The sequence below is a fragment of the Camelus bactrianus genome, chromosome 7 (genome assembly GCF_048773025.1).
Source record: "Camelus bactrianus isolate YW-2024 breed Bactrian camel chromosome 7, ASM4877302v1, whole genome shotgun sequence".
Classification (NCBI taxonomy): Eukaryota; Metazoa; Chordata; class Mammalia; order Artiodactyla; family Camelidae; genus Camelus; species Camelus bactrianus.
Genome location: NC_133545.1, coordinates 25,493,848 through 25,519,885, shown reverse-complemented (window position 1 = coordinate 25,519,885; position 26,038 = coordinate 25,493,848). Strand labels below are relative to the sequence as shown.

The following is a 26,038-nucleotide window of genomic DNA, read 5'->3' as shown; positions in this document are numbered from 1 at the left end:
TTTTTTTTTTTTTAACTTGAATGACCAAAACTATTTTAAATTCGATTTTATTATTTTATATTAAGACACATAAAGCCCACCATCCTCATAATCTCTTTCTAAACTATTAAAGCTTTTTATTACTAAGGGGATACTTTCACATCAAAGCTTACAGTAATTAGTATCAGACCCGATGAAGTAACTCTGTAAGGTAAATTTTGTCTAGAAAATCTGATAACTAGTATACATGGTATTATTACCATAAAGATTTGTGTTCAAGCCTCTAATAGGTATATATATATATATATATATATAACACAAAATATTCATCTACAGATAATGCATCTGAAGTAAAGTATTATTGTTCCACTGACAATTATATACTGAGTTTGTGAGTCCCAATTTATTGAAATGACTTTCCTTAGACTTAGCTTAATTATCAGTAAGTGGCCAGGACAGATTTGTATTGTGGCTTTGTTGTCTTAAAGGCTTTCTAATTTGCATACAGTTAAGAGTCTGCCTCCTTATTTTATCAGTAAGTGATAAGCAGGTATTCTTGCAAACCCTCTCTCTCTTTTTAGAATTCAGAAAATGTCATTGACACTTGGAGACCCTCTGCCAACGTCTGCTTGGCTCTTACTTAAAACAAGTGGCTGCCACAGGGTGCTGCTCACTTGTCTTCTTTTCTCTTAGTGAAAGAGGCAGCTGATTTCCGTTAACTGCTTTTAAATGTCAAAGGGCCACTAGGGGGAACAGGAACAGGAATCCATCAGCCATTCTGACTGTTTGAGGAGTCTCTGTTTCCCCTCCCCAAGTAAATCAGCCTGATGTTAAAACTTTACAAACCATTTCTTAGTCTCAAATCTTTTGTGACAATCTCACCGTGATTTGTTTTTTGTTAGTGGCAACATGAATGAACCAATCAGTGTCTAAGTGTCTTTGTGAAGGAGCGCGGTCTGTCATACACAGCTGGGTCTCCATGGCACAGAAGAACAACAATGCTTGGGATGGTAAGGACCAGTTGCCAGAGTCCGGTAGCTTGGCTCCCAGGTGGAATGCAATACTCTGAGGTGACATGCAGGCCTAGTCTAAGTGATGTGGATGGAAGGAAAGCCCACTCAGGGGCCTGCACAACCCCAGACATGTGATGTTTAACAACTGCTTAAATTCACTGGAAAATGCACATTATAAACATAAGCATATAAGCTCTGAAGAATGATGACTCTATGTATGAAATCAGTTACAGTCTGCTTATATTCAAAGTATATAAAACAATTAGAATATTAAATTATTAACTCATCCTAATTTTCATTGTGAAAATAATCATTTTTAATTATTAAATAAAGCCCTATGACTTGATTAAATGTATTAGACCAAGAAAGCACTGGCTGAGTCTGGGGACCTGCTTGTGAAAAACGAAACAGGGAAATTCAAACATATTCATGAACTTTAATTTCATATTTCTCAGTCTTGACTATTGGTAGCAATAATGAAGAATATATAAAATAAGATAAACTGATTGGCTTAGAATACAATGGAAATGTCACCCTATAATTAATAAAGTAATTAATCATTTTTTCTGCTAAAATATTCACTGAGGCTTAAACTGTAACTGCTGTGATTATGTGACGACAAGAAAAGGAGTAACTTTAAGGAAACAAATGATGGGCTAATCAAAAATGGATATTCTTATTCTAAAAAAGTAAAGAGCTTACTAACCCATCAGCGAATACTGATCAGCTGAATATTTAATTTCTGACGTCTTGAACACAGTAGACATTAGTTGGAAATACAGCTGATCTTAAGGGTAACCAGATAATCCCAAGATTAGTCACAGTACAGACTGCAATCTTAACATGCACATATAGGTAGAAGGTAAACACAGGTTATCCTGATTCTCTTTTATGAAAAACAAACTTCACTTGAAGGCTCTCCAAGTCACATTTACAGAGGCAAGAAAGGAACAATGGAAAAACTAAAGCAAACACGAACATATCATAGTGTGCTTTCAGTTTCTTTGTAAAGTAAATAACATCTGGTAAAAAGCGTTCTAGATCAAAGGTATTCTGCCGATTGAAATGTAATGTGTTTAATAGTATTAAAATCAGTGGGTGGCTATAATTTTACTTGTTATTTATGACTGGTCATGATTGCTAGCACTGTGACATTGTAGGTCTGGTTCTATGTTCCAACAGATTTGCCAGTTTCTGACTTTAGAACAGAGCTTTCCTCTTGGCGAGTCTTTCTAATCTGTGACAACCTGTGTGTCTATGGCACAAGTGCATTTGTATTCTACGAGACTGCAAGAACCAAGAGAAGGATGGAAAATACTTTAAAGTGGATAAAGCTTTTAATTATGTGACAGAGTGGTTCTTCTCAAACTTTATCATCTATTAGAATCATCGGGAGGGCTTGTTCACAGACAGATGGATGGGTCCCACTCTCAGAGGAGCTGATTTAGTAGACCTGGGGTGGTGCCCAAGAATTTGCATATCTAATGAGTTCCCAGGTGATGCTGATCATGTTAGATCAGGAATGACACCGTGAGCACCACTGTATGTGTACATATACACACATACATACACATAAATACACACACATATGTATGTGCATATATACACATACACATACATAGACACACGTATATAAATATATAAATGGTATAAAAATACCATTTGATAAATGGTGCTAAAATGGAAGTAAAGGTCACTTATTTAAAGTCTCAGCTGATTCTCAATAGCATAGAGTTTTAGCCATAATGTAGAATTTGCCTCAATTTTAAGAAAAAGTTATACTTGTGGTAAACGTTGTGCTTCTACTAGAATTTACAAGGTGTGAAAAATCATGTTGAATAATATATTACTGTAAAGCCCCACTCACTAAATATAACATGTACGTGATCACCTTTTCTCTTGAAAAGCAGAAGTCAAAATGGCCTCGTTGAACTGACACAATGTTGATCAGTGGTTTTGAATGACCCTCAACACTCAGACTGATCATCTCTCACATATAAGAAGGGGCATGCATCCAAAAGAATTCAGGCAGTGATGATACTTCACTTCCGAGTCAGGATATAATGAAATAATGGACACTCTCCTTATCTTAGGGGCAAACATAATTCAAAAGCCCTCATAATGACCTCTGATCCTAATAAATATGAAGGAAATATGTTAGGAGGAAGCATTTCCATACTTAAGAAAATGAAATTTTTGTGGACCTACTACATTGAGGTAAATGTGCTGGAGACTACATATATTATCTTAAAACGTGATTACTTCATAACAAAATACTTTTTATTTATTAGTGCAAAAAAGATACATTTATATCTATTTAGTAATCTACCTGAAAATAAAATAAACAGCATTGCTGAAAGTGGTGTTTTTAAAGTCCTTACATCCACTCAGTTATATGAAATATGATGTTCTCCTATGTCAATATCCTGCCACCATTCTTTATAGCTTGGTGGGCAATTCACATCTAAACACATTCTGTTTACCTTCACAATCTTGATGAGCGTCTTCAGTTGGTAAATATGAAGCTGAAGGTCTAATCTATCAGCCAACCACACGCAAATGACTTTCATGGAACTGCTGTACCATTGCTGGAAAGAGGGATGGGGGCAGAGGGGCGGAGAACAAAAAAGAAACAGCCTCTGTAGCACTCATTTAATAGATTCGGTAATGAGGGGGTAATGAAACACTCTGAAATGACCACAGATCAGCACTTGAAGTCAACAATGCTATAATTTCCTGTTAACAGAATTGCATGTTTTGCTAGGAAATCTGCTGCGTTGACCTAGGCTGTTCTTTACATGCATTAACATTACAGTCTTTCAGCTGTAACATATTCATGGGGAACGGTGTTTTTGCACTTGCAGCCTAGCGGCCTGCTTCGTAATTTGTAGGTAACAATGGGCACTAAAGACACGTTAGGGGACTGAATGGACTGCCAAGCAGCAGGAAAAAACAGGTGAATTATTTTCAAAGGGAAATTTCCTATGAGCCTGGAGGTTATGTAAAAATCAGAATAGATGCGTTCTGCCTTTAGGCAATGACTAGAAATAGCATTTTAAAAGAGGGACAGCAAAAAAACATCCACAGCTCCACTGGAATCCTCAGTCACACCTTTATCTACCATCAGTTGTTAAGTATTTGCCAAGATGGTCTAAAACCTCCTAAAATGAAGATTTCAGATCTTAGGAAGGGACAGTATCAGGATGGAATTCTTGTGTCTTATAAAAATCACAAAACAGATGTCAGCTGACCAACTTATAAAATAAAACAATCTGCTTCATTTTGCGAGTATTTTTGGAGGGTTCATAATTTCTCTCTGTTTATTACAACTCAATTGAGGGGAAAGCTGACATTCTTTAATGTGATTTCTTGCTCCTATGTAATGCCTGTGAGTAAAGTAAAAAAAAAAAGAAGAAATTTTATTCCTATTTTCAAAAAAAGGCAACTGGCCATTAGTGATGACATTTTCAGGGATTCAGTTAAGTACTGAATTTAGTAGGTAATACTGTAAGAAAATAATGCTACTCACTCAGAAAACTGTGAGAAATATCAACGTCCATTCAGCGACAAAAGAGTTTTTGAAAGAGAAGTGATTTTGTGCCTTGCCTGTACACACAAACACACTGACACTACAGATCCCACGTGTGTGTGCGTATGTTCTTAGGTACTCAAACACAAAAGAAAAAATCTTAAAAATATTTTTCTTTCATAATCAAGCAGTAAATTCAAATTTCTAAAAGAAACCTTAAGTGATGCAAGTAAGTCTGAAATTCACCTGGACTTGTATTTACTAACAGTGTTCTAATAAAATCTAGTACAAGGAATGGTATTTTAAGCATAAATTAAAAATGAATTAGTTTAACATTTCATCACATTTCTATTAATTTGTTAGTATACTGGTCATATATGCACTCATGTGATAAGCTAGTTAAAATGAGTAACTGATTTACTGAATACTGGGATCTCAAATGGACAAATGAATATTGCAAAAGTTTTTAAAATATGAGATAGTTTATGATTAAAAAAAGTTATTCATATTCCCAATTTTGCTCTTTCCTAATGATTACTTTCTTAATTTTTACGGCATGTAAAAGTATCAGAAACAAGTTTTCTACATTGGACACTCTTAAATTCTTAAAAAGTAAACTGATGATAAACTCAGCACTTCGGCTGACATATTAAATCATAATAGATTAATTTCTGATACTTAAACTCCCTATTTCCTTATTTCAAATTACTTATAGCTGCAACTTCTTGAGTTCTATTTTAATGCAGATAAACATTCACAGATATTGGTGATACGGAACATGAGTATACTGAATTAACACCGTCACCCCAGCCCCAATCTCCAGGTAATCTGAAAGCTAAAGATGCAGTCTTGATGGTTATGACTCTTAAATTACAGTCCTTCGTCAAGGGATAATATTTTTTTTAGTTGGGGGGGCACAAAATATGATATATTGTACAAAATTTATAACATACAAGTCAATCTGGCTGTTAGGCTGTAAAATTACTATATAAATGGTAAGTTGTATGAATTTGAGGTAAATGAAAATGCTTTCTTAAAATCACTCCACATGCATCTCATGTTCTTATAAAATCCTTACATAATTTAAAATTAATGTAACTTCATTTTCCCATTACATATAAATGATACTTATGATTAAGTGATAATTGAAAGGACATCTAACATAACACAGACATTTCTCATGAATATAACTTCTTCAGCACAACGCTAAAATTGTAATTTTAAAGGAAAATAATTTGGGAATAAAATGATCTAAAGTTAACTATAAAAACAGAGACAAAAAGAACTATTGTTAATAAAATGCTCAAGCTACTTAATCATCATCTTTCTTTAAAGGCAAACTACTATTCTATAAGGAACATTTTATAAGAAAGCGTATTCCATCTGCTAATAATGCATATTTTTTTCATTATTAAGTCAAAGCATTTTGAAGAATTTCAGCTAAATCAAGCCAATGATTAAGAGAAATCAGTAGCTCAGCTCAGAGCTTATGTTGCTACGAAGAACAAGCTAACAAACCAAAAAACCTCACTAGGACTGCTTCTTTCTTGTATATGATGGTCACACACACACACACCACCCCCAAACAGACAAAACCATCAAACAGAAATCACTAGCATTTTCCTATTTCTGGTGCCGGAATGGATATGTTCCTCTTTTGGGTGGAGGACGATAGGTCCTATTTTTTTTCATCTTGAGAAAAAAGTCAAAGGTAAGTTAGTGTCATTCCCCTGCCCGTGACCGAACCAAAACCAACCCCCCAAGATAGAGGAAAAAAAAAAAAAAAAAAGACATGTGAAAAGGGAGAATGTGCAGTAAAGGGTGACGGTTAGAAAATGTCCTTTCATTTTGGAGAAGTTAATTTTATAAAGCAACTTGGTTGACTATTCACTTTTCCCTTCAGGGGACAACAAGCAAGGGGCGGTGGGGCCCTGCGCTGGAGTCACGAGTTTGGCATTACCGCTTTATTCTCTGCCAGGTCTACTTAGGAATAAAGCAGTAAGTGTATATTCTAAGCTTTTTTCTCCATCAATCCAGGCCAGGCCAGCAGCCTACCACTTTAACAAAAAAATACGTTTTTTTTTTTTTTCTTTTTGTGGTTCATTCAACTCCTGTAAGGGCATGCATTACTCCCTTCATTTTCTTGAGATATCTCTTTTAAAGCAAAAATAAAAGAAAAGGAAAGGCTAGGGCTGACTCTGTGAGACCCCTGTATTTATTCACACTTATTGTGCATGACTGTAGACTGGTAAATCATATTAGCGGCCCGTCTCCCCATCAAGCTGCTACTTGCTTTCCAGCCCTGGGAAGGTTCAACAAATCAACAGGAGCACGGAAAACAGAACATCAGTCTAATCTAGTGTTTAAGGTGAAGTTTTCAAACCCAATCTAAGAAGATCTTTAGAGCAAGCAACAAGCTGAAGGGCTCAGAAGGTGGTATTGACAATGAAAGAGTGTTGAAATATTGAGAAGCGCAGCGCTTGTGCATTTTTAATAACAAGGGGGTCAACAAGGACACAGCTCCCTCAGTGCCAGGAGTTGCCACTGACTATGGAAATTGCCACACCAGGGCTATAAACGCTTGCAGTTCATCAGCTTTCTTAAACAGTTCATCAGCTTTCTTAAACACCCTGAACCCCCTCAGTGGACCTTTAGTCTTGAATTAACAAACCAAAGCAATGAAAGAGGGTGCAGTCTGAATGGCTGGCATTGATCCCCAACTGTGTCAGGACTGCTACAGGCCCTGAAAAACTCTCTCCATTGTCAATAGAAATTGACAAACCTCCTCTCCTAAATAGTGCAGCTGAGCCGGGCGGGATCCACGCAGCTGTAAAGGGCCCTGCTCTCGGGGCCGGGGAGCACTAACAATGGAACAAGCATGAGCTCTTTGTCAGCCCCAGACTCGGCAATTTTCTAACAAGGATTAAAGTTGTTTCTCGGCAGTGCTGGTGAAAAGAGATTTAGCAACATACCGTGCTTTCTTCATGCAAGTTAAAGAGAAGGAGTTAAGGAATTTCATTATTCTCTTGACTAGTGGAAATACAAAACAAATATATTAAATATGCACAGCTCCCTTTCCTGCCTAATTTATCACATTTCGAGGAGGGCTCAATTAAATATAACACTTCTTGCCTGGAAACAAGCACTTTGCATTTATTTTGGAAGTTTTATTTTTAAGAAAAGTCCAGCTGCTTGCCACCTGGAATGAGGTCTCAATACATACTAATGCACAATGCCTTTAGACCCTCTGCCGCTGATATTCCTAAATCTGAATCACAGGACCGCATAGGGTTCATGTACCGTGGCGGCTCCAAGCAAATGATTTCTGTCAGAATGCGGCTTCTGATGATGATGGCGAGGCAAAAATAGCTGCTTTGCTGGGGAACAAATCTGTGATCTATTTTCTGCTTAAGTGTTTGGCTTTTTATTGATCATGAATTGGTACAACTAGCTGATATATTTTCATTCTTCTCCAGCTAAGCTCGTCACCATAGGTGAACAACAGGAAAAAAAAACAACAACCCAATGCTTTTCAATGGACTCGCATACGGAATGGCTAAATTACCACAGTGTGTATGCATTTCTTCATTTATTTCAAGAGAAGCTGTCTGTTTCACCAGAGTTGCCACTGTGCTGAAATGGGATATCACCTAGAAAACCTTATCTTAGGAAATACATACCTTTTAAATGTTAATAAAATTGAATAAAAGAACAAATAATAGTTTTGCAAAGCTGAGGAGTTTTGATAAGTTTCATAAACAGAAAGCATCCTTTAGGGTCATTTTGTGGCTTTAGAGGGCAACAAAATATATAGAAACGTCAATGCCCTGCAGTTTCACCAGTACATTAAAAAGTAAATATAAGTGCTTCTTTATGCCTTGAGTGCTTTTTTGATCAACAGTGCATCTACTTAATGTAACTCAATTTGTGGTCATTCACTTCCCAGTTTTAAACACTAAAAGGCAAATTTTATACTAATGATAAATTTGATGTAATGCCAACATTGCCCCCTCTACTCAAGGCATCCCACTGAAATGAAGCGATTATATTTGGTTCCACGGAATAGACCCTCAAAACACAAGCATGTTGAAAGGTTTAAGTGCGAATTTTTTGTTGGCTTAGAATAGGATTAAGGGCTATATATAAGGAAAACTGAAACCAGTCTATCATGGTTAAAAATACAGGAAGTATTCAACCCAACCTACACCTATCAACCAGCCAGACCCAGAGATGTGCAGGAGGAGGGAGACAGAGACCTGCATCCGGACACGGCAGCTGAGGGCTGGCCGTGAACACACCAGACAAGACCATCAGCACAGAAGCTGGGAGGGCGGGAGTGCCAGGCCCTGCGATGCTACTGTTTGCTTGAGTGAGTCTGTCGTTTGCTTTCTCTGTGGCTCAGTTTTCTCATCTGTAATATGAATGATAGATTATATGAATCTAGGTTTAAAATAAGCTTCTTATTCTCTCCAGAAATACTACGAGATTAGATTTGACCGTTAAAGGAAAGTGCATGGTTAGAAAAAATATAGCTTGTGATTCTTCTCAAAATAAACTGAAGGGAAAAGCCAAACTGCCCTTTTAAATGCTGCTTAAATATAGCTTTATTCGTCCAAATATGCAAGTTGGGGATCCCAGAAGTTTCCATCACCTGTTATTTTGCTTTCAATTTATTCATTTTGGCCTTTTAATGAAGTTCATATTATAAAAATGAAAACAATAAAGTGTAATGAGGAATAAATGGAATTTATAAAGAACTGTCAAGTACAGCTATTATTTTATGAAAAAACACAGCAATATGTCAATATATTATATGCATTATATTATATAATAATAATCTGATTATAAAGGCATCTGATTTTTAAAATCCCCCATGGGAAGTTTAAGAGCTTCAGTCAAACTTTCATTTGATTCTCACAACAACCTTGATGAGGTGGCTGTTATATCCATTCTGTATGGACACTGAGCTCACATCGGTAGAAGACTGGGTTTTAACTAAGCAATTTACTTATTTAAGTTTATATAAGTGGCAGGATTAAGATTCATCTTGTTTCTATGCTTCAGAGTCTGTGCTCATGACTAGTAGGTTTTTCCACTTCCTTCTATGAAACAGTCCGTTCCATCAATGAAGTCTCTTGATTCTTTTTAGGAAGTAGTTTGATGCTTGTAGCAGACAATCTATCATTTCCGGTGGTTCCTGATAGGCATCAAAAAGCACAGGACTGTGAAGTAATACAGGAAATGCTCATTGTTCCGAAGAAGTCCACCACATTTTCTTGCAAGTTAATGCAATCTACAGTTCCAAAGATATTTGTAAATCCAATAACGTTATTATGTAACGTAATAAATTCTTTGAATAACCGCACACTCTGTCAGGATAGCCAAGCACATGGCTCTTGTGCTATGCATTTCCCACAGGCCCCCTTCTTAAGATGTTTTAAAGTGCCACACACCCTGATGCTTAGGATCACTAGAAATAGTTTATTTCATTGCAAAAAAACGATGCAATGTGGAAAGATATTTGGTTCATTCATAAGGGGACTTGATCTATATGTGCAGCTTTCTTCATCTTTTTTCTGATTTTCAAACACAGAACAGAGAAGAACTTGATTCATGTCTTCTTTTCTTCTGTGTTCAATAAACTCATATTCAGTGTATTTTTAATTTTTTAACTTTATGAGGAAGTCTGCAAAGGAGAGTTCACGAGCACTATGATGTCCGTCAAGAAAGAGAAAATGTAAAAAGTGCTAACATGGGAGGTTTGGCATAGGAAGCACCTGATAAATGCTCGTCGAATGCTGAAAAATCTTTCCTATTCTTGAAGTTCAATACTTTTTTTTTCATGCTTTCTCTTAAAAAAAAATGCATGAATATAATGACAAAGATATTTCCAGGTGCATTCAATCCTCTTCAATTATGAAACAGAATGAGTTACATAACAGGGTAAGTTCCACAAACCGGGGATTGTACAAAGTTCTTCTTCACCCATTACTATTTCATGGATCCAAAATTTCCTTCCTTCCAAAATGTCCTGAAAGTAATATTATTAAAGCCTATCCTGTACTACGCAAAGAGCCTTAAAATCAATACTGTCTTCATTGTTCATTATCATCAAATAGGCAAGTGCCTCTGTGAGTTTATTCTGTGGCTCTTTTCCTGGTGCTAAAAAGACTAGTGATTATAAAGTGATAATTTCAGAGAATCAGTTGTTCCCTTCTCTCCTACTTAATGACAAAAGATGGGGTGCATCCTGGTTTGGGTAATCTTTTGACTGAAATGACTAATCAGTGGTTTGGCTGAACTCAGTGGTCAACCCAGTTATAATGGCATGTGCACCAGTTTGGGGCACAGACATAGTCTATGAATGGTCTGTTTGGGCACTTGACGTGTTCATCTTATTGAATGACTCATTTTGAGTACTGTGTACAAAAGTTTGGTCAGTATTGCATTTAAATCAATAATGGAGGACCTGGATAAAAAAGAAATTCGGCTCCTGCAACTTCGATTGAATGGGACAAGTTTGAGACAAAACCTAGGCCTGAGAATGAACGATTAGCAAGTCTTTCTGCTTCAGTTTCCTTATAAAAAATGGGGAACAATCATTCTGAAGTTACCTTTCGAGATTGTTGTAGGGATGGGAGTAAACAGCCACCTTTCCATCCCTGACTCATGGTAGACTCTCACAGGAACCACCTTCAGCGAACTGAATGACTGGCTGATCTGTGAGCTGTTGGGTTTCTCTGTATCTATGGTTTTGGGGTATGCCAGTCCCTCTGTCTGGACTTTTACCCCCATGTGCAGTTCACTGGCTGGATTCACGTTGCACTTTAAGACTCAGTTCAATTGTTATTTCGCTATGAAGCCAATACTATCTCTTATTAGGTAGAATCAGATGCTCCCTTATTTTCTGTTCCTAGAACTCTGGACAGGTGTCTATAAAAATACTGCACAATGTCTGCCTCAATGTGTTGTGAGTATCCAGAAGGCAGCAACCGAATCTTCTTTCATTGATCTCTCCAGCCCTCAGCAGAACATCTGGCACACAACATGCATTACATATTTGTTGAAGCACTGAATGCTTTTAAATATTTGGAAATATAAACTGTTACAGATCTAATAGTGGCAGGGCAGCTTTTCAATAGAAAAAGGATAAAAGAATATCAGAGCCAGATGAATTGTTGGCTTGAATTACATGTTTCATTAGTAGAAAAATAATTTAACAGATGTTAAAGTTGTAGAAATCGCCAAAAAGTAAATAACTGCATTTGGCTAAAGAAATTTAACACAGGACTAAAGTAGAACTTAAAATGTCACAGTCTAATTTTGTTGTGGGTGATGAATTAAGTAAAGGAGGAAGTACTATAAACTAACATACCCCCATATCCACGTCCATATATGAGTGTCCACCTATAGACTATTACACACTAAGGCAACATCACATGCTCAGCTGTTGACGTGCTCAGCTCTTGGATCGGCCCTCCAGAGTCTGTCACACAAGCAGCGAGCTGCCTCTCCGGCATGTGCTCAGGGGTCTTGGTACCCACCCCCGGGGGGTGTCTGGGGCTGTGGGGCATATCTGGAGTACGGCTGGCAGTGCTGCCTGTGACATGCTACTAAGTGACACGTCCTGGGTGCCTTCAGTGCTGGCTGGTTTGGAGAGAGGTGTTCAAAAAAGGCAGAACAACATCACTGCTGTGGCATTGTTGACTTGAGTCTGAGGGAACACGACAGCTCTCCTGGGAGTTGGTTTAAGCCTGGCTTTTGAGCCAAGAACCCATGAAGGGTAGAGAGGGAGAGTGTGCCCTGATTGCACAGTCATGGTACTTGATATTGCAAACATACAAGAGACAGGTACAACCCTGGCATTGGCCCTAAGTTCTGGCAAGTTTCCAATTATCTACTTGAAACAGAGAGAAATAAATACATGTCAGAGATCATCACTATCATCTATTTTGAAAGGGTACCGAATTTTAGGTCTCTATAGTACATCCATTTAAAAAGACATCTATTCATGTCTGTTCAGTAGATGGAAACAAGAAACGTTTTCATGTAGAAATTAACAACTTTTTCAAATGACACATTTGGTCATCAGAATGCAAGCTCCCTTCGGGCAGGAACTTCGTTTTTTCTAACATTGCATTCCCAGCCTCTAGCAATGTGTGGCCTCTAGAAATTAAATACTGGTTGGACGAATAAGAGGGGTTTTGATTTCCTATTTTAATTAGAACCCTGCCAAGTCATTGTGACAGAGATACCCAACTATGTGGGACAAAACCAATGCCTAACCTTTGAATCCCAGCATTCACCACCATTCCTTACACATCCTAATTGAATGATGAATTAGATTTGTTTCCTAGCTCATGCATCCAAAACATCAATTGAATGAACATCAATAAACATACACATTATATGTGTAGACTATAGGCAGTAACTAGGGGGAAAGTCAACAAGAAATGTGGGGAGTACACGGAACCAAATTTACAAGGATCAGTAGAGCAAGAGCATGGGAAAGCTAAACATTAGACTGCATAAGCAGGAATAGAGCTTGAAAAAATCTTGTCCAGCCACATTCAAATACTGCATCCTACCCCTGACTCTAAACCCGAAGCATGACCGAGACCATTTTGAGAAGTTTCAAAGGACAGCCACAAAGATGATTAAAGGGCTAGAAAAGGGGCCCATGAAGAGAAGGTTAGCAAATGGGGATTATTTATCCTGCAGTAGACAAGTATGACAGGGCCCTTAATCACAGCCTTCATATACAGAAGGATTATTCCCTGGAGATGCTGGCTACCTGCTTTTTGTTCTCCACTGAGGAGAAAAGGGGAAATGAGTTTAAAAAAACAGCATGAAGAATTTAGGTGAGGTAGGAGTTAGAACTCACTTTATTTCAAACAAAACATTTTGCCCATATTAAGAGAGCAAACTGTAGATGGTCTCCTACCTAGGGCTGGGCTGAGATCGAGAAATTGAAGGCTCTCTGGAGTTCAGGTGTTTCTAAGTACCTGCGATTATTGTTCTTTTTTTAGAGTTTCCTTTAAATGAATTCAGTAAACACATGGTTTGGCCACAATGATGCTAACTTACCCCAATAGCCGCTTTTTTACATGGATTTTTTTTTTTTTTTTTTTGGTTGGACTTAGTCAGTAGTGGCACTCTGGTTGTCACTGGTGTGAATGGTACCGACCATGGAGATGGGGCTGCCAGGGGAGGTTTGCAGAGGGGGTGCCCCACAGAGGAGGAGTTCAAAAAGCCACCACAGAAAATGGCCTTAAAGACATGTGTCATTTGCTTCAGAAGTTGCTGCTGAAGAGAAGGAGAAGGGTGGCTGTCATTCCTATGAAAACATCACACTGGTCAACTGATAAGAGATGCTGGTCTCAGGAGGGGAGGGGTGGGGTGTTTCCATTAATAAGTCACAGGAAGCCAGCTGCAGTGCAGGAGTGCAAAGTCACCCAGGAAAAGCCAGGCTCTGCGCGGAGAAGTCAGAGTTTCCAGACCATCTTACACGTGAAAGCTACATGGAACCAATCCTGAATAACTTTGGAAACGTTCAACATGTGGCTTCTAACTTTTTCAACTATCTTTGATAAAATCAGTAGGGAGAACATTCTAATTTCTTCCCCGACTGTCAAATCCTTGTTACTGGCTTGCCTGAAGCAAAGCAAATGCACATTTTACACATTTGATACTGAGAAAAATTTCTCGATGAAAATGCAAGTTTCGGCAATCTTTCACCCATCAGAGATGGTTTTACTATTGCTAAGAGATTTTAGGTGATCAACAACCATTTTTTCCCCCATTCAAGCAAAAACCTCAGATCAGTTTGCATGTGAGATTTTTTTCTTTCTTTTTTTTTTTTTAATTCTGAGCACAATTGAAGGTGAGTTAAGGCTCTGGTGGAAATCTAAAGAGCATCAGCAAATCTGAGCACTGCTCAGCTTTTGAACTGCTTTTCTACTTCTCAGTTCTTTTAAATGGTTTTCTATGGCAGGAACATTTTTCTTAATTAGTCACAGCTAATTAGTGTTCTGGCATAGACAAGTAATCAGAAATGTCAGAGCTGCAAGGCTACATCTCCCTAATCCTTTGATAATAATTTAGCCTCCTGGGAGGGCCCCACGCTGCGGTAAGTAGTGACTGACAATAAGGCAAAATTAGGTGGGCAGCAGACCATTAGGATAGAAAAATAAAAAGCACTACCCAATCCTGCTGAGCACCATCAGGCAACTAACTCCACTGCCAGATGAGGTGCCTGTTTAAGCCTGTGTTGTTAATTAGCTGATTCTACCAGACCTGCCACATATGTCCAGGTGCCTCATGCAAAGATGTGTATTTCTGGGCATGGGCCAAATGACAATTGTGTTCCATGATCACATTTCAAGAATCAAAGTAAGAAGTCCACATATTTCTTGAAGATTCTTTTGAATTATCAAAGAAATAAGATCAACAAGCTACAATCCATTTTCTGGTTGAGTTTCCTTGAAGCAATTAGGCACGCTCATCTCAAGTTTCTCAGGTTTTAATTCACCAACAGCTTAGATTCAAATAAGGGTCTTTGCCGCTCTGAGCTGCGTCTGGACTTGCCAAAGCTCTTTTGGCACACCACGTACATCAAAAGTAGCTCCTTTCATGGATTCTTACACTTACAAATGATAACTGAACATTAAAATAAGGATTATTAACGAAAATGAACGAGACAGCTGTAATCCGAGAGCAGAGGTTTTGAAGAGAAACAAACTTTGAGGGGGAAAAAAAAAACCCAGCGGAGGAGTATGCTCTGCTTGGCATTTTGTGAGGCAGACAAGACAATATACAGAACAAGTCTGACTATAATGATCATAAAAGAGGTCAAACGACTTCAGTGCCAGTTCCAGTGCTGTGGGTAACACAAAGCAGGAACATATACAATTAAAAAATGAACCATAATGTGTTAAAGCAGCTGAGTAAGACTGTTCAAATGTGGGAGATGAGAGATGCAGGTCCTATAACACAGACAAGAAACAGACAAAGTTCTTATCTACCTTTAGGACACAACAAGGCGCCAGGGCACACGGCATAACAACGAATGGAAAGAAATGATCTCAGATAGTCTTGAGTACATCCCTGAGCTTAAATCAGCCATCTTTTCTATGGATAGAAAAGGAAAAGAGTGGTTATGACAGGAGAATGATAGAAACATTTAATTTTGAGTGTTGATAGGAAAATCATGGTGGGGCATGTGGGCCAACAGTTACTGTTTGATATTTGACTTAGTTTTACATAGAGACAAAAAAGAAGAAAAAAGAAAATGCTCTCTGATGGGAATGTGTACCGATTTAGGTAGCCTATATAACAACTTGCCAGTCATTTGAAAGTGAAAGATCATTGAAAAGAAGAAAACTGCTACTTTCAAATTGGCGTCCACATAGAAGAGAATGTACCTAAAGTATCAAGGAAGTAGAAGAAATGCAAGAAGGCAAAGAAGCCTTCATCTTAAAGGGTTCCAGCCTGCATTTCTAATAAAGAGGTTGATTACACACACAAAGAAATTCATCCAAGGGACAGGACTGAAAAAGGAGATGGTCATTTCTAAATATACCCTACCATCTAGCAGTCATTCTTACTCATGTTCTGTTGATTTCAAGTATTCTTGGGAAATCAACATGATACTAAATTTAATTTTTAAATAAGTTAAGAATAGTCATGTCAATCTTGCTGAGGATGAATAAATTCTCCAATCAAAAAGTTTAGGCCTTGGTGGGAAATACTAAACTCAAACGTTCTGAACACTTCCCCCTTTTCTTACTTGGGAGTCCAGAGACAAACAAGAGCACAGAAGTGCAAAATTACTTTTACTCTGAGAAGCATATTCACTTGCAACAGTTTCATTTTTCCCCTTTTATCTTATCATATCTTAAAATGGCTCCTGAACTCACATAGTTTAGGTCAATTTTACTTAAAATGTTTACTTTAGAGTTTCTTTACCAAAAAGAATTCTTTCCAAAGAAAGTCCTGAGAAATTAATCTTTTATAAAATACTAGTTTGATGAATATAACTGATTAACTATCATTTAAAGAATTACTTTTAATTTTACAAGACGTCACAACACTATTTTAAAAAAATCTTGTTGAGATGAACTCCTCGACAATTAAGTATTTAATCAGTTTATAACACAAGAGAGTGTTTAATCTGCATGATTTACCAATTAAATACTGCACCCTGATGTGTCTTCAGCAACGCGAGAGCTAAAAGGAAATTGTTTGAAAAGGACTCAAGAAGGGCGATGCCCTATAAACATGCAAAGGTTTAGAGAGTTCGGTAGGTTTCATGTCTCTCCTGGACAGGAGAGTCACTTTAGTCAGCCCCTCATGGCCTCAGTATTATAATATTCTTGGACATCAGAAAATGACCGCAGAGGATGCTTTTGTGGTGATTACCACAGACGTCAGTTAAGACTCACGGAAGATCACCACTTTCCAACCCAGAGATCCAGAGCTCTCAGGGAACGCACCCCACCTCTCTCCTGACACCTGGGGCCCTATGCCGGGACTGTGTTTCCTGAAACCCAAAAGTGTGGGGAGAAGCGTCACAGTAAGCATTCAAAATGGAATTTAGAACTAGAAAATCATTCCCATATTTTTGTACTGGGATCAGAGAAGTGGTAGATGGTTTTAATTTGATGCAATTTTTTTTTTAACAGCTATGGACAATGATGTTTTAGACATTGGGGCAAGAGAGACTGCTTACAAAGCAGAACACCTTCTTTCGGTGAATCCATGACCTCTCCTACTACACAGAACTTCCTTTAGATTTCTCTTACCCAGATTAGACACTTTTTTTTTTTAACATTTAAAAAGTAAATTTAAAGTTTAGATTTTTTTTCCAATGGCTAAATTCAAAATACAATAGCAATAACTGAGTATAATTTTTCTTTTTTTAAAGTATAGTTGCTGTACAATATTCTGTATTACAGGTGTAAAATATAGTGATTCACAGCTTTTAAAGGTTATACTCCATTTATAGTTATTATAAAATACTGGCTATATTTCCCGTGTTGTACAATATAAGTTACAAGGATATATTGTACAATATGGGGGATATTTTATTAACATGTAGATTTTAAACTTAGCATGTGTACCACTGATGACCCCTTGAGAGGCAAAGACAGCCTCTGTTGAAGATACACTGGTCACTCAGAGAGACTTAGCATGAACAATATGTGTTCCAACTATTTTTCTAAATGTGCGGTTCAGAAGCATGGTGGTAGATACATAGAATGTCCAATGGCACAGCTCTGCTTCCGTACGGAATCTCGTCTCTCCTTACTGACTGGAATTGCTACTGCTTCTGGAGGGGGAAACCTTGCTTTCACTTGGCCATCACAAAAAATACTTAAGAATTGCTATCTGGGATGCAAGACTCAGCATGCAACCAACCCAGTAACTTTTGTCACCACCGCTAAAATTAAAACTAATTCAATTTGTTGGTTTCCAATCTGGAAGGGATTTCAGAAACGAGCTGGAGTTCTAGACCAACTTCTTCAGCTTAGAGGCACTACTTCTTCTGAGTCTCAAATGGGTGACATGACTTCTTGAATTGAAGCTCAGACGATTAATAGCTGAACTTTGGCTGGAACTCAGGTTTCTTTTTCGTGGTCCAGCCTTCGTCCCACAAACACTGTTTAACCATGTCAAATTTTGTAAGTCTGCAGTGTGGTAGAGACAGCACGGACTATGGAAACTAAAGAGGTACAATTTGAAAGTCCGTTTAACACTTAAAAAGTCGTTTATTTTCTCTGGGTGGGAGATTCCTTAACCTGAAAATAAGGATAAAATGGGGATAATGGCATCTAGTCTAGAAGGTTAGAAATGATATAGGTCGAGTACCTCACACGTTTCCTGGCACACGGAGGTGCCCTGGGAATGGCAATGGTGACAGCTAAAGCTATTATTAGTATTTTGATAATGTGAAAAGATTAGGGAAGTACCTTAAACAAAATTGGTTCCTTCTATTAACAGGGATCTGTCATCACACTTTTTTGAAGCCATTTCTGTTTTAAGCAGGAAATGCTTTATAAGTTTAACCACTTATGGAGTAAAGCAGAATGTCCTGATATTTATCCTAATATTAACTGTTTTGATCTTCAAATGACACTTTTAGTTTTAATATTTCAAGATTTGATGTAGAAGTCTAAGATTATCCTATTTATGGCCTTTAAGATAATTCAGATTTTAATCAGCCCACTCTTAATACACTTAACTTAAGTTGAGAAACAAAACTATTTCCCACAGAGGCTAGAACAATAACATTAGCAGTGAAGGATGCTCAGGAAGTCAGCTCATGACGTATGGCTGGGCGGGCTATGTGGACCACTGTGGGAGGTACCATTCTCCTTCGTAGGTGCATCCCCAAAACGATGGACACAAATCTAGGGCAGTGGTCATTTTTTTTCGGTCCTCAGTCACTGGTACATTTATTTAAATAGAATCTTTAGGAAATTTGCTACAAATATAAGGGACAATTAAGATGCTATAGTGATCAAAAAGTTTTGGAGGTTAGGACCACCACAAGTAATTAATTACTACTCTCAGGGAAAGCGCCAGAATTTTCAACGCCTTTTCCATACGGAGAGAATCACGCAGAAAAAGTTTTAGTAAAACACATGAGTTCTTTTTTTGAAGTGTTGGTATTGGAGGCAGGATGGATGTTTTACAGAATAATTGTTTTATATGAAAATATTGCTATGTGTGATGTTTCCAAAATGAAGCGAATTTCATCTGGGGAAAAAGCGTATCTTTCACAAGGAGTTAGGCTCTAAATTGCATCACCAGAAACTGGAAGCCTCTGTACTCTTTTCTGGGTTGGTTAAAATCACTAAGTATTGACTCGCTGTAGTGAGTGTGTGTGTGTGTGTGTGTGTGCACGCACGCATTTTCCTCTGCATCTGAAAGTAGGAGGCTCCATTTCCTTACTTACTCAGGAAACTAATTAGAATAGCAAAAGTTTATCATGATGCCTGAAAAAAATTGTTCTCTTCAATCTTTCATCTGTAATAGAGTAAGGTTGCTAACAGTATTTATAGGGTCATCATTTTCAACCGTTTCTTGATACCTGACAATTTTATTCTAAGCTCCAGCCAAGTGGATTTCCAATAATTATGTAACGTCTCTCAGTAATGATTTGTCGCTTAAGATACACATTCTACTTTACCTTTCAACACATGCTTGATAACCTCTCATTTACTAACTGTAATTGAGGCAAATTCAGTCTTGGTTAATTAGGGGCTCTTAGTTACCCCCTCATATAGTATACTTTTGATGACATATCAATAGAATTAGAGTCTACTTTTAATTTTTAATTATAATAATAAAAATGTGCAAGTTAAAAATATTAGAATGTTTAAGGACATTGTAACTATTTTACAAATAACAAGTCCAGTGTCCTACTGGGGAGATGCAAAAAATGACAAAACCTTTGCAAACAGAACAATAAGGTTGCCTGTCAAGGGTTCCTTTTGGAAGCAAAGCCACAGCCACGTGTGATGCTTTGGCATGGAAAGAAAAGTATATCCTTACAGCCAGGACGATTAATCCAGCACATCATTTTAATGTTGTCCTCCCGGCATCCACTTTGGTCTTAGCGCTATTTATTATTGTTGCCCGCTCCCCACCAGAAAGTCTTCACAAGAAGTTTGGTGAATGAAGGGGCGTTGAAGTGGGGAATATCTTTATGAAGAAAGAAGTCTACCCTGTTACAAACTGACAGCAAGCTTTGTAGTCAGTAGGTTCCCAAGATAAAAAATTGAAGATGTTAGGACACACGGACACATTCACACCCCCCCCCCCCGCTATCTACGGTGGCCTATTTCCAGAATGACTCTACCATTTTTTCACCACAGAAGATGTACTTTAGCTCTACTAAGAAGAAACATATTGGGAATAACATCAACTCAACTTTCCTTTTCTGTTCAACATTTTTGAGAATCACCGCATAAGCAAAAACTAAAAATAAAAAAAAAGTGAAAGGAAAGTTGGAAGGGAAACATATGCGTGTAAATTCGGAGCAATACCAAATGGAAGCAGAAGTTGCTAATATGGTTTCAGTTTTTGTAAAAGAGCCAGCTGGATGGATGATAATTTTTCTACCCCTGCAGGGCATCAAAGCTTTTAGGAAATCATTCTTTTCACACATATTAACACTTAGCTTATTAAAACAGATGATACTTTTATTGTAAAACAGCCTGGGTAGAGGCTAGAAACATAAAGTACGAGAATGAAGGCTCATTTTGACCACCCAAACTGCCAAAAAGCAACCACGGACACGGCAGACCACGGTGGAGATGCTGACGTAGCAGGACCTTCTGTAGCTGCCACAGCTGAAGTGTTACCATGAAGGCCGTGAATTGCTGTTATGAAAACATTTGCAGTAACTTGCATAATTAAATGAAACTGCCAGAAAAGCGTTTCTAAAATGCAGAGACCATGTACAGAAAGAAATATAGTTCAAAGCGAATATTACCTTTCAGGATCAGCATTGTAGTGAATTGGGCAAAGTTCTGTCACAAGCCAAGTACCATTTCCTTCGAACTGACAATTAAATAATTACAACTGAGTGCCGACATTGTCACTGGAATGGACCGCTCTCTTAGTCTCTTTGATAGGTCCTCACTGAATGAAGCTTGCTGATCACGGCATCTAAAAATCACAGCCTCCCATGTCTAGGAGCAGCCATGCCTCAGTGAAGACAGACTTTCATGATACAACTGCAATGTTCTGTTTGTTAGCAGGCATCAGTACTGGAAATCAGGATGAAAATGTGCACTAACAGTACAGTGGCAGATATTTGGCTGTATTGCTTTTTTCTTTGATTAAATGAAGAATATCATATTGACTTAAAAAAAACCAAACTTGTACAGCAGGGGCCAAATCCATTACAATGTAGTTCTGTTCAGGGACAGCTGCAAAGGCACATGATACGATGCCGCACACAACGGCAAACTGGTTATCATCTTACTTGTTAAAATTAACCTTGGAAGGATTTTGAGACTCTCATTCTAACAGTGACAGTTTTCAAGTACAAAAAGAAGCCAATTAAGGCTGCTGTCAGCAGTCAAAGAAATACAACCATCAATTGTATGAGCAGCGTAGAGGACAAAAGGATCAAAAAAGCAGAGTCTGCTTTGCAGACATACCATCAAAATGCAACTTTCCCCTTCACGGTGTATCTGTAACGCCAGCATGCTTTGCAAGGGTAGTTACTTACATCAAACAGCTTTTCTATATACATTTCCTCATTGACCTTTTCTCGAAGAATATCCTGGTTTTGCCGAACAAACATAATATAGGTGTCTGCCAGGTCCATTCCTGGTTTCTGTTGAGAAGGAAAGGCACAGGGAATAAAACAACATCAGGTCTTGATTGTGAAAACAGTATTTAAACATGACCCTAGAAAATCATTCATCATATTATTTCAAAAATTAAACTAGAAAAATATGCTTAAGACCAAATCAGCAATGGGTCCCTTCAAGTTCCATAATTAAAGTAAATACAACTTGAGGTCATAGTTATTCATCACTATTAAAGTGATTAGAAATATGTGGCTGTAAGCCAGTAGATATATATTTTTTAAATGGCTAGCTTGCAAGGTCAATATGCCAAGCAGCATAAATGAGTAAAATTTTCAAAAAATTGCCACACCAATAGTCATTTTCTAATAGCAAATACGGTTCACTTTGCATCATCTCTGGTTTATCCATAGATATTTTTTTAAAAGTTAACTTTCCTTGGGTCATCTTCCTCAACTACTATAGGTGCTCAAGGACCTTAAACTAAATGTTCTTATTAGGAAGATATTGAGCAAAAAACATTGTATGCTTTCCAAAGTGAAACGTCAATCAAAATTTTGTGGATTAGCCATTGCTTCTACTCATCCATATTTATTAATGCTGCCTATTATTTTAGAAATGCAATAAGAGTATTGATGAACTAGTCTCCTGTGAAGGGCCAAAGGTGTGGAATAGATAACTTTCCAAAGTCATCCAACATTTGATGTCTTCGAATGTTAGAGGAGATTGGGCAACGAACATGATTCCTCCTTGCTCTAGAGTCTCCATGATCAGCACCAGGAAGGAACAAAAACCTGAATGGCTCTTGAAGAGTTTCCCTTTTAAACTCATCTTTAGTTCTTTCTTGAGTTTCACATAGCGGGGCTAGATTATTCGTATAATCTACACCTGGGGTTGACCCACAATCTGTACTGAGTTATTCATTTAATTAGACTCTGGCATGAATAATGGTGAAACGGTAGAACTGAGGACCAAGTAAGTCAGTCAGTCTTGCATCATTTCATAGCTACCGGATGCACTTATAACTTCCATCAACAGACTCCGTTTGCAAAAGTAAATAATACAAGGAAATCAGGTGAAAGAGGATATGGATCATTTAACTATTACTACTGCAGGAAAAACAAGATATACATCTGAGTGATGTTTCCTTAAATGAAGGTCAGACAGTTCTTATCTTTTTTTTCCCCTGAGGATTATATTTTATGTAGAATCATAAAACTGCCCATCTCTTCACCAGCACACAGTATAGACATAGGGCATATATCATTAATAAAATAAAATAAAATAAAATAAAATAAAATAAAATAAAATAAAATAAAAATTTTTGGTAACAAAGTTATTTCTGGGCAATAAAAATTACAGAAAGTTCTAACTGTTCTTATATTTAGCCTAAAGGGAAATGCATATCACATAAATTTAGGGATCCTTCCAAATATAATCTTGATATAACAAAATCTGTCATGAGTTATAATTTGAGACAACTATTTATATAAATGTCTTCACTGGTCTTTCCTTCAAGGGTGTCGATACACAATGCAGGAAATATATTCCAAACCTAATGGAGACAACTCACCAAATTCATGCCTTCACTATTTTTCTACATAATTCTCAGAAGCAATGTTTGAAAGTTGAAATAATTACAAGGGTAATCAAGAGAAACCCAGGTTATTTTCTTCTTTTGGGGCAAGGGGTGTTATATGTCAGTTTTCCCAGTGAAGAGGCAGGGTAATTTGTGCACGATTACTGACTACTATTAACAACTGAAGACAACTAGCGTATAAGATAAGGATTTCTCTCCATGACTCTCAAACTTTGTCAGAACATTGAAAACAGGGACATTCAGCAAACATCCTGGCCACACAGTGAAAATGACAGAACACTTTTCTACACAGGATTACAAGTTAGCTCAGTACCTGAATTTCAGCCAGGTGCCTGCAAACAAAATGCTGTGATACACAGAATACCAAGGCAAGCGGGCACAGCCCAGCCAGACTGAGAGCTGAGAACAGACAAATGAGAGGCTAGCCTCCTCCACCATTTCTTCCCACCCCAACCCCATCTTTATTTCTGCCTTTCAAAAGAGTATGCTTAGATGTTTAATCGAGTCAATCACTTGACACAACAGATCACTGGAAACAGAGCTATGGCCAGGAGGAATGGAGAAAAGTGACTTTCAACACTTGCCATAGACTGTAAGGTAATTTTTCTTTTTTGTTTCCTTGATCACTTTCAAGATGACATAAGACTTCATGAAACACTGTCCAGGAAGAGTTTATCTTCCACCATCTAAAACTAACAAACGCTTTAAGCCTAAAAGAAAACTCAAGGCTGTTCCCTTTGGCAGATCCAAAGGCTATAATACTGAAATCTGTATAAACTTGAGACAGTTCTACAACCATTCTAAGAAAGGAAGCATCTCTAGTTGAGGGTGTAAGAGAAAGCCCATTTAGAAGTTTATGTCAACAAATTAAGTGTTTCTGTCTTTTTCTTTTTTCTTTGTGAAATTACACTTTCTCCCCTTTGGCAAAATAAGATCCACTTGCCTAGAAAACAAAACCTACAGCTCTTAACGTTCCTCATTAGCATTATTTCTTCTTTTATCTTTGAGCTGTTTACCTATTCTTGAAACTGTGACATACGGGAACTTCACACCTAGTGAATACATTTTCATGTAGCTTGTGGCACGAGACTATAATCATTAAAAAAATATACACAAGTAAGAGTAACTGCAACAGCTGGTGACATTTACCAATTAGAATTAGAGTTCTTTAAGGCACTTTATCCTTTCTCTGGTGTATGAAGGGTAATTATCTCTGATAAATGGCTGAAAAAAAGACGTAATTTTCCTTTTAAACAGTTTCTACATGTAGTACAAATGTGTTTGGCTGGGAGATATTATCGCTGGTTCAGTGCTCCTTTGTGCAAAGACTGTGTTTTATGGCAGGAAAATTTACATACTTTGGAAGTCACTGCATCTAATTCCATTATTACAAGTTATTTTTACTAGGAAATGGAGCTTAGTTAAAAAGCAAAAAAAAAAAAAAAACCCCAGAAAGAATACACTATTATGTTTTTGTTTTTTGGTCTGTAGATAAAAAGAATGCATGTGATTGCATTGACCAGATAGACTATCACTATACATTCTGGTGCACGTGGGTGTCCCCCAGCCGTAGTAAAGGAGCAGTCTGCTAAACTCCAACAACTGTAGATCTGGGTGAGTTTTTTTTAATCAAGAATATTGTGTTCTAAAGAGCTACAGTTAGAAATCTCTTCTCTCCTGGTAATTAAATTATAGTTCTTAACAAACAAGAAAATAACAATTAAAAACCACACAGCGAGCACATTACGTATGAAACACCATGAAGAGAGAGCAGGCGCTGTGGTTCCTACTCCCCTTTAAACCTTTGAGATCCTCGGTTCACTCAGCACTAACCTCTCCATTTTGTTTGTGAGGGTGGTCATCGCTAAGTCAAAATACTTCCTAGACTACTTCTAATTTGATTCAGAAAGCAGAATTTGGCTAACACAGTTATAGCAAAAGGACACAAACATCTAAAAATAAATCCCCTATGAGCATAAAGAAATCAGTGAATATGCAGGGGCATGAAGTCTGGGAAGGTGAGTTCCTCTGACTGGCTGTATAAGTTAACAGAATACACCAGCGAGTCAATGAGCTTAAGGAAGGGTGCAGACTCCAGCAAATTTTTTTCAAGCATTAATCACTAGTTAACTGAGTGAGATGAACATGCCGTTTTAAAAAGGGAGGGAAAAAATCTCTTGTTAATTACACGCTGCAAATGCTCTTACTTCCTGCTGCTACACCTAATCCCACAGGTGCGCGTCTTCCCTCTCCCCATTCACGGGTAGGTGGGTGCAAGGCTGCAGTCATTTTCGCAGCTACAGATTTAGATACAGAAGAAGCCGCTTAACCTCCCATGGGAGGTTAACAACACGCTATGCAAACACTGTCATGGTGCCTGTTTAACGAGGAGACAACTTTTTAAATATACTATTCCAGTCTCAAAGATTAATAGAAGCTACTGTATAATTGACTTAATTTGAAAGTGTAAGTCTCATAACCTCGGAAAGCTTGCCTTGAAGAAACAATCAAAAGTGGAACTGAGATATCCTGATTGACGATAATGTGCGTGCTTCATAAATGAAATCCTGCACCTGATCATTATTACCAT

At 37.6% G+C, this 26,038-nt stretch overlaps 1 protein-coding gene across 6 annotated transcripts in view; it reads right to left on the bottom strand.

The window, feature by feature from the left end:
- CADPS2 (calcium dependent secretion activator 2) overlaps window positions 1-26,038 on the bottom strand; it is a 449,680-nt gene that overhangs the window by 2,634 nt on the left and 421,008 nt on the right. For 4 of the 6 annotated variants that reach the window (XM_074367152.1, XM_074367149.1, XM_074367150.1 and 1 more), the window contains 2 exons: window positions 21,767-21,874; window positions 3,476-3,580 (listed from right to left, as the gene is read on the bottom strand). In XM_074367152.1, coding sequence (XP_074223253.1) covers window positions 3,476-3,580; window positions 21,767-21,874 — 213 coding nt within the window. The remainder of the gene's footprint in view (window positions 1-3,475; window positions 3,581-21,766; window positions 21,875-26,038) is intronic. The other 2 variants (XM_074367154.1, XM_074367153.1) reach the window with 1 other exon arrangement.